Here is a 9785-nt window from a genome sequence, read left to right on the forward strand (position 1 = left end):
TTGGGCCCAATTGGCCCCTACTTGGGTTATAGGATTAACACCTAATCCTAACCCTAATTAACATGCTAACTACGAATTTAAAGACATTTTCTAAGCTATTACAAAGTCCGTAAGTCAAGACTTCTTCCGGCGAACTTCCGACGGTCTTCCGATAAACTCTCGGAAACCATTTTGCGGACTCCCGGCAAGCTCCTAGACTTCACGATTTGATCTTGGCGAGTTCCAACGAGCTTCTTCGGTAAGCTCCGATCTTTCTTGGTGAGCTCCGCGAACTTCCAACGAACCTTCCGGCGAGCTTCCGAAAAACCCTTCGGCAAGCTCCCTACTCATTCTCGGCTAGTTCCGGCAACATTCCCGATGAACCTTCGGACTTCTATCGAACTCTCGAACTCCCAACGAATCCTTCGCGCTTGACTCCAGCACTTTGTTTCGCTTTATGTCTTCATCGTTATCGTAGTTAATCCTACACACACAATCCAAAACTCTACTCCGATCTAGACAATTGTTACAACGCGAATTGACATTCTGTTGCCCGGCACGTCATTGGTTGGCGCTTCGTCCGATTCTTCGGTGCATCGTCCTCTCTTGCGGCCTGTTGCCCAATCGGTGGTTGACCTCCGCAACCCTGATATCCTTGGCGCAATTCCGCTCTCCTTGGCATGATGCCCGACGTTCGAAGCCTTCTGCCGTCCAATAACCTGACGTGATCTCCTCCGGCGCAACGTCAATTCCTCCTACGTCAACTGTCTAATCCTGATCGAGTAGACCTGCATCACTCAAAATGCAGTTAAACATCTAAACACAATCAATTAGTTTCATCATCAAAATCCGAGATTCAACAATCTCCCCCTTTTTGATGATGACAACTAATTGATGACTAACAGAGTTAACCTAAACTCCCCAGAGTTTAACCAAACTCCCCCTATCAATATGCCATATTGATAGAATCTTGAATTCAAACTGAATTCAAGTTATTGCAATATTCATCATGAATACTTGCAACACATCATCATGAACATATGCATAAACTTATGCATATCATGTCATCAACATACTTCTCCCCCTTTGTCATTAACAAAAAGGAGAAGTACCACAATCAAGTGTTTGTTATATGGGTTCAACTCATTACATGAAAAACATAATATCAAGTTTTATCATCATGCAGTTTTGAAGCTAGAAAACTTTAGCAATTATTACATCATGCTTAGAACATTCAAGCTATCAAGTTTTAGATATGCAAGTTTTACAGCATACAAGATAGCACTTTTGGTAATGTTCAAGATAGCAAGTTCTAGCAATATTATAACATTTTAGAACATGCAAGTTAGCAGTTTTGAGATGTTCAAGAAAGCAACTCTTGCTTCTTGAAATATGCAAATTTGTCAAGTTTTGCTAGATGTGCAAGTTAGCATTTTTGCCTCTTAAGATAGGCAAGATAGCACATTTGCTCTTTTTGAGATAGCAACTTTTTGCTCTCTTTAGACTACAAGCTAGCAATTTTTACGATATGTAAGTTTCACAATATACAAGCTAGCAAAAATGCCAAACTAACAAGAGATAATATTTTACATGAGGCAAGCAAACAATTTGGCAAATGTTACATTTGCATCTTCTCTTTTGAGAAGTGCAATTTTTGCTTTCATCTTGAATTGTGCAAGCTAGTTAGTTTGCCTCTTTTCATGATGTCCACGTAGAAATTCTTGCTCCCCCTTTGTCATTGTCAAAAAGATGGGAAGACCCTTATATTAATTTTCATATTATGACAAAGGTAAGTATTATTCTTATTTGTGCATCATTATATATTTAAATTAAAACATACACAATTTCAAAAACCTTATTTTTTATGCACGATACCGAAAAACAAATCAATCATCATTAATAGGCATATCATACATGATACTCAAACATTAAAATTTTTAAGCATTTATCAACACGTTGATCATGATACCAATCATTCATCATTTAAAGCATTTATGATACACATCATATGCAATAAATACATCATGTACATCATTATCATAAGTATTACATACATCATTTTAACTTTATGAATATTTCATCATTGCATGCATCATGCCAAAAACATTTCAAGCCAAGCAAGCCATAAATACAAAGAAATCATATCTTAAAGGAATTCAATATGAAAATTCAGCAAGAATCACATGATACAATCGCAAAGCATGATATCATTGTGTGATATATGATGAAATGATAATTTATCATATCAATGAAAGATATCAATCGTGAAACATGAAATGATAATAGTCTCAAAATTTTCAATTTGCGATACATGTGATACATTGCGATACACTAAAAAATTTAATGCGATGCTTCTAAGGATATCAACCTATTTTCGATACAAAGCATGGCTAGAGCAATTATATTGTTAGGCAAGATCTTTCTTCTCTTTTTGAGAAGTGCAAGCTTGCAAGTTTTACTTAGCATGCTAGGAAGTTTACTTTCATTTTCAATGCACAAGCTAGCAAAACCTTCTCCCCCTTTATCAAAGTAAAAAAGAAAGGGAGGACTCAATGGCTAAATATTTCAACCGTTCGACAAGCCAAATATACAAAGAATTCATGAAAGATATCAATGAGGATCAATTCATGAATACCAAAGATATGATTCATGATTCATTAAAATTGTTCTTAACAAGTTCATGATTCGGTTGAAACAAAGTTTCATTCAAGTTAATTCATTAACTCAAAAAAAATCATAATCAAATTATCATTTTTGAGATTCATAACATGAATAACGTTATTACCATTTCATCAAAATCAATTTCGAGATTCACACAATATCATGAAATCATTAATCTCGCTAAGATGGGAAAAACATTTTCTTTTTAAGTGATTCTTTAACACATCATCAAAATCTCATTCATAATTCAAGTGATTTACAAGATATCATAAATGAATTTATCACTTGTATTTCATCAAAAATCGATAACTTTAGAGATAGAAAATGATTGAAGCATTTAACAAGATTGAAGCATGATTCATATTTAAAATGTATCTAATGTCGTAAATACGAATCAAGCATTTGTCAAATTTGAAATCATCCTCAAAATTACATTCAATAAATTTATATATGACAAGCATAGATTTATTGAAAAATCAATAACATAGAGGATTGTATTTCATTTTTATAAATTTCTATTCATGTGTTCTGCTTCTTATAAGCATGCCTTTGCTTTAAAAAGAAATGTCAACATTCAAGATAGAAAGGCAAATAAAGATTTATTAAGTCGAATCGCATTAAGCATGTGGCATTTTCCAAAAGATTTGATTCAAGATATTCACATAATTCATGAAATGAGTTCATTAATTTCGATAGGATAGAGAATCCATTTTCATGTCATGCAATTGATTTCATATGAGCATATTTAAAATTTTCATGTAAAAACTATGCATCATGTTGAGAGCAAAATCATCGTTATGTTTGCTTCTATCTATTAATCACATTTGGTGTGTAAGCATTATCATAAAACATTCCATTATCATGATGTTTAATTTGTAGCAAACAATGCATCTTGTTTTGAAACTAAAATCAACATGAATTTATCACGATCATACATATATATTTATTTTTGTTTGTGTTTCATTTTGGATTGAGTAAAAGAAAATGTTTATGAAAGTGTTGAGCATCATGTTTAGAACCGAAAGCATCATCACCATCAAGGCATCATTCCAAAACATAGGGTATCATCATTTTAAATTCTCATGCATAATATCAAAATACACAATCATAGATTAATCCTATTAAACATAATCATGCAAATTAATTTTATGTCAAAACCATACATCAAAATCCAATACGAAAATCATAAACATTCATGGAATTTTGTATTATCACAAATTAAGCAATCATCATTAATAATTTTTAATTTTTCAAAAATACTAGAAAGAAAAGCATAAAAAAATCCTACTAACTAAGTTAAGCACTCATGTAATTTCAAAATAATTCAAGAGAGTTGAGTTACTTACCTTGTAGTCGAAGCTCGTCAAAGCCCAATTCGCCGTTTCACCTTTGGAAGTTCTTGATTCATCCTTGGTTGCCTTCCTCTTCTTTGGCCTCTTCCTCCGTTCAAGTTCATTGTTTATTTTATATTTTTGTTTAATAAACTTACTAAGATTTAGTGTTCGAAGTTCAAGTTCATCATTGTCCTCATCACTTGAGTCATCGCTCAAGTGGTATTCATTTGTCCGGAGTTCCAAATCCTTCCTGTTCTTTGGAAGGTGGTTCAAGTGTTCATTGTGTTCATCGTGTGCATTACGCACCATTTCATATGTCATCAATGAGCCGATAAGTTCTTCAAGTGGAAAAATATTTAAATCTTTTGTTTCTTGTATTGTGGTTATTTTAGAATCCCACCTTTTTGGAAGGGATCTTAAGATCTTGCTTACGAGATCAAAATTCGAAAAAGATTTACCAAGAACTCTTAGATTATTAACGACATCCGTGAAATGGGTGTACATGTCGCCTATAGTCTCACTTGGTTGCATTTGAAAAAGCTCAAAATCATGCAATAAAATGTTAACTTTCGAGTCTTTGACTCTACTAGTTCCCTCGTGCGTGATTTCAAGTGTTCGCCAAATATCAAAAGCCGTTTCGCACGTAGAAATCCGATTGAACTCATTTTTGTCTAAAGCGCAAAATAAGGCATTCATAGCCTTTGCGTTTAAAGAAAAATACTTCTTCTCCAAATCCGACCATTCGTTCATCGGTTTAGAGGGAAGTTGAAAACCATTTTCAACGATATTCCATAAATCCAAATTCATAGAAATAAAAAAAACTCTCATTCGAGTTTTCCAATAAGTGTAGTCCAATCCGTTAAACAACGGTGGACGAAAAACCGATAAGCCCTCTTGAAAGCCATAAAGAGCCATTTCTCTCGGGTGTAAATCCGAAATGAGAAATACCAGGCTCTGATACCAATTGTTAGGATCGGAGCGGCACTAAGAGGGGGGGGTGAATTAGTGCAGCGGTGAAGTGCGATAAACTTTTCACGATTTAAACACTTTTCGGAAACTTCGTTCGATAAAAGCAACGTTTTCGTTTAAAACCGTTTCGATTGCGTTTTAACTTGAAGAGATACGTAAGATGGAGACAAAACAGTATAGCATTAAAGTGCAAATGGTTTGCAGTAATATAAATGACAATAAGTAAATGCAAACCAGAGATTACGCCGATTTTACAGTGGTTCGGTCAAATGACCTACATCCACTTGCGAGGCCCCTCTTAGTTGAGGCTCCCACCTTCCACTAGCAAATCTCTTGAAATGGAAGGGTAAATACCCCTCTTACAACTCTTTACAAGCGGTTCACTCTCTTACAGATTTTCGAGAAGGAATGAGGTGAACACTAGCAAATTGAAAGCAAGACTATCTAAGACTTTTCTAGGGCCTTTCTCTCAAACACTTGCTGCTCAAAAAGTTGTAATCTCAGCTGAGATTTGAGGGGTATTTATAGGCCTCAAGAAGATTCAAATTTGGGCTCCAAATTTGAATTCTCGTGGAGTTCCCAATGCTGGCGGTGCCACCGCCTGTCAGTGGCGGTGCCACCGCCTGCTACTGTCAGACGTTGACAGTGTTGGGCGGTGCCATCGCCCAGCCCAAGCGGTGCCACCGCCCAGCTCTCGGGCACTGGGCAGTGCCACCGCCCAGCCCAGGCGGTGCTACCGCCTACAGTGTTTTCAGCCCAACTACAGTGTTTTCAGCCCACTAGTTGGGCTTCAATCTTGCCCCAAACTAGTCCGAACTTGGGCCCAATTGGCCCCTACTTGGGTTATAGGATTAACACCTAATCTTAACCCTAATTAACATGCTAACTACGAATTACGAATTTAAAGGCATTTTCTAAGCTATTACAAAGTCCGTAAGTCAAGACTTCTTCCAGCGAACTTCCGACGGTCTTCCGATAAACTCTCGGAAACCATTCTGCGGACTCTCGGCAAGCTCCTAGACTTCACGATTTGATCTTGGCGAGTTCCAACGAGCTTCTTCGGTAAGCTCCGATCTTTCTCGGTGAGCTCCGCGAACTTCCAACGAACCTTCCGGGGAGCTTCCGAAAAACCCTTCGGCAAGCTCCCTACTCATTCTCGGCTAGTTCCGGCAGCATTCCCGATGAACCTTCGGACTTCTATCGAACTCTCGAACTCCCAACGAATCCTTCGCGCTTGACTCCAGCACTTTGTTTCGCTTTATGTCTTCATCGTTATCGTAGTTAATCCTGCACACACAATCCAAAACTCTACTCCGATCTAGACAATTGTTACAACGCGAATTGACATTCTGTTGCCCGGCACGTCATTGGTTGGCGCTTCATCCGATTCTTCGGTGCATCGTCCTCTCTTGCGGCTTGTTGCCCAATCGGTGGTTGACCTCCGCAACCCTGATATCCTTGGAGCAATTCCGCTCTCCTTGGCCTGATGCCCGACGTTTGAAGCCTTCTGCCGTCCAATAACCTGACGTAATCTCCTCCGGCGCAACGTCAATTCCTCCTGCGTCAACTGTCTAATCCTGATCGAGTAGACCTGCATCACTCAAAATGCAGTTAAACATCTAAACACAATCAATTAGTTTCATCATCAAAATCCGAGATTCAATAGGAACGATTGTTTATTATCATATTAAATCTAACTAAATCATATAACAATTAAAACTAATGATATAGATTTGTTATTATATTTGAACGAATGCAATGTTAAAATAAATACTAAAACCGAATAATACTACAAAATTAAAATATTTTCATTCTCTAGATGTGAATAATTATTTATTTATGGTTACAAAATTATATATAATTTTATATTTTTAAATAATAAAATATTTTATAAACTAACAAATAATTGTGTATATATATATACAACTACAAATTGCACGCATATACATTGATTGAAAATAGATATGTTGTTACTTTTATAAATCAACCTAACGAAATCATATATACTTATTTTTTATTACAAATATTCGATAAAAATATATAGTTCTCGTACCTTTTTTCGTAGAACTTTCAGATAGCACAAATCCATATGAAAATTTAAAATTCTAATTATAATTAAATACAAAACCAAATATCCTTCGTATATTCTATATTTGTCTCTCTTTTTATTGTTTTACTTTTCCTATGTCACCTTCAATGTAAGACCATTTTTTTAATCTATAATTAAATTAATTACATAATATCATGTAAGATCAAATTAAATACGGAATGTCAAAATTAATTAACCAAAAATCTTATGTGCTCTATCTAATCTCCTTCTTCAAATAATTCATGTTTACTTTTGTTTTTCTTTAATCCAGTCATTCTCTTTATCACGACAAGTTTTCTTGTCATATTTCCCATATTTTTATTCCTTTCATATAATGGTAATTCAACAATTATGTAACTATATCAACATGATAAAATATCAAAATTAATTAATCTTTAGTACAATATAGAATTCTTTTTTTGTGAAAGAACTCAGAATTTTAAAAAATATCCTAAATCAAGAGTTTTTTACATTTGAGTTGATTTCTTACATAAAAATGATTCTCTAATAGAATATATCTTCAATACTAAGTATTATTCTAAGTATTATCATATTTGTAAGGTCATCTCTTTTTTAAGGTAATTTTCTTGTTATCATCTCTTCTTATTATTGTATCCTTCTTATTGATGTATTATTCCAACTACCATCATGTAGGTAAGTTATATCTATGTCGATATTCATGCTCAATCATTGGAATTTTAAATTTAATTTAAAATATTTTATATATTATCATGTGTTACTAAATGCGCATAAAGGTTTATGTTTATAGTATAAGTAGATAAGATTATTTTTATCAAAATTTATGTGATTGAAGTTTTGTTTCTATTTGTTAAAGTTTTTTATTTTTTTATTAATTGTGATATTTTAGATTTTTAAATAAATTTTAAATTATTTACATGTTTTAAAGTATTTTCATAATTAAACATGAAGTCTGACTTGCTGACACAACGTTTCAACTAGTGACCTAGGGCTTAATCGAATAACAACTCGGTAATATTAATAACTATACTTTGTTATTACAATGTCACTAAAATTTAATGTATATTTTTCAGAAAAATATGAAACTAACATGAGACATCCATGTTATAAACATGGGATGTCATTTTGCATGTGGACAATTTCTTTATTTCTTTTTTTGTTTATGATACAAGGCATATACTCAATGTAACAAAGAGAAAGCAGAAAAAAGTAGGGATAGGAACTCTTGTGTGGAACAGTTCATCACTTTTGCCTCACAACCCCATAATGCGAAATCAGATGCACGGGTCAGGTTTCACGTTGCCATTGGAGCTACCATAGACATGAACACAAATAGAAGCATTTTTGGGTTGCTTTTCGTTGCCGTTGTACTTCAAGCTGATGTCACTGAGCTCCACGCCCTCACATGGAGCAACCTCGCTGCACACTAGATTATAAGCTATTGGCGAGAGAAAGGTCCCCACGATATTTCTGTACTTGATATTCTTGATCTTAACTAGAGAAGGATCCTACATGGAGAGAGGAAGGATGCTCAAATTTCAAGACTATGATGATATATTTAGCTGTAGTAGAAGCAATGAGGCATACCTTTTTGGGACAGTTATCTGATGGGCAATAATTCTGATTTATGATGATGGGGTTATAGACATTATTCATGATGATGTGTTCAAAGACGAAATCAGTGGCCTTCAACCTAGATGGAGAAGATTGCAATGTCTTGATCCTCAATCCATTTGTTGTACCGGTAAGATTGCAATTACTCACGTTCAGCCCGATTACATCTTTCTCACCAGCATTTCTGCCGAGACTACCGACGCTGATGCCATGGCCTGGGCCGCATAACACCTTAAAGATGGTCAGATTGGTGCAGCCCGGGCCGATGGAGATGCAGTCATCACCGGTGCCGATGACTGAATTGGCAACCTGGATATTGGTCGACTCGGCGATGTGAATGCCATCAGTGTTGGGGCTATCTTGAGGAGCACTGATCTTGATGGAATCAAAGATAATGTTTCTTGATTCAAAGACATGAATGTGGAAGAACTTGCTGTCGATAGAAGAAATGCTTTTGATGGTTGCGTTCGTGACGAAACTGAACACCAAGTTCTATACGGTAGCATTGTAACGATTGTCAGTGCAATTCAAAGTAAGAACGAAGTAGTGTTAATATCTGCATGGTTAGAGCAAGGAAGACATGGCTACCATACCATGGGTAAGGGTTTGCAATCATTTGTCTTTTTGCATTGGTTGTAAGGCCATGCAGAAGCTCCTTGTCCGTTGAATCTTCCACCACCTGAGATAACCAATCCATTAATGTACTGGAAATGGAGCCAATATTGATTGTAAGCTTCGAGATGGGTGGATGCCAGTAGCTGCCCTTTCACTTGCATCACCATTATGCCTTTGCATGGCCCTTTGAAGATTGTTGGACCGAGCAGGTATGCTCCCTCTGGGATCACTATCGTTGCCTTCCCTTGTACCGCGCATGCCGCACTCCATGCCGTTTCAAAAGCCTACCATGTCCATAATTGTTACAACCGTAAGTATGGAGATGTCATGAAGAAAATACAAGAAGTTTCTTATGTTTCTCCTCCGTCCCGCTAAAACTTTTTGTAATTCAAGTTCATGAAGATTTTTAAATTCATAGGAACTACGACAAAAACTATTGGTTGTAGTGAAAACCTATACTAAACATGAAAAGCTACCTTTGTGTTATCGGTTTTGCCATCTCCTGCTGCTCCATAATCCTTCACATTGTAAACACCGTCAGCCAT

General features: G+C 35.7%; 1 protein-coding gene across 1 annotated transcript; it reads right to left on the reverse strand.

Annotated features, from left to right (window-relative positions):
* Positions 1-8285: 8285 nt before the first annotated feature.
* Positions 8286-9785, reverse strand: LOC135628355 (polygalacturonase-like). Its single transcript, XM_065134979.1, has 4 exons — positions 9717-9785; positions 9219-9304; positions 8599-9103; positions 8286-8519 (listed from the first exon to the last, which is right to left on the reverse strand). Exons 1-4 carry the CDS (start codon positions 9783-9785, stop codon positions 8286-8288), a joined length of 894 nt encoding a protein of 297 aa, XP_064991051.1.

This window comes from Musa acuminata, chromosome BXJ3-1 (assembly GCF_036884655.1).
Source record: "Musa acuminata AAA Group cultivar baxijiao chromosome BXJ3-1, Cavendish_Baxijiao_AAA, whole genome shotgun sequence".
Classification (NCBI taxonomy): domain Eukaryota; kingdom Viridiplantae; phylum Streptophyta; class Magnoliopsida; order Zingiberales; family Musaceae; genus Musa; species Musa acuminata.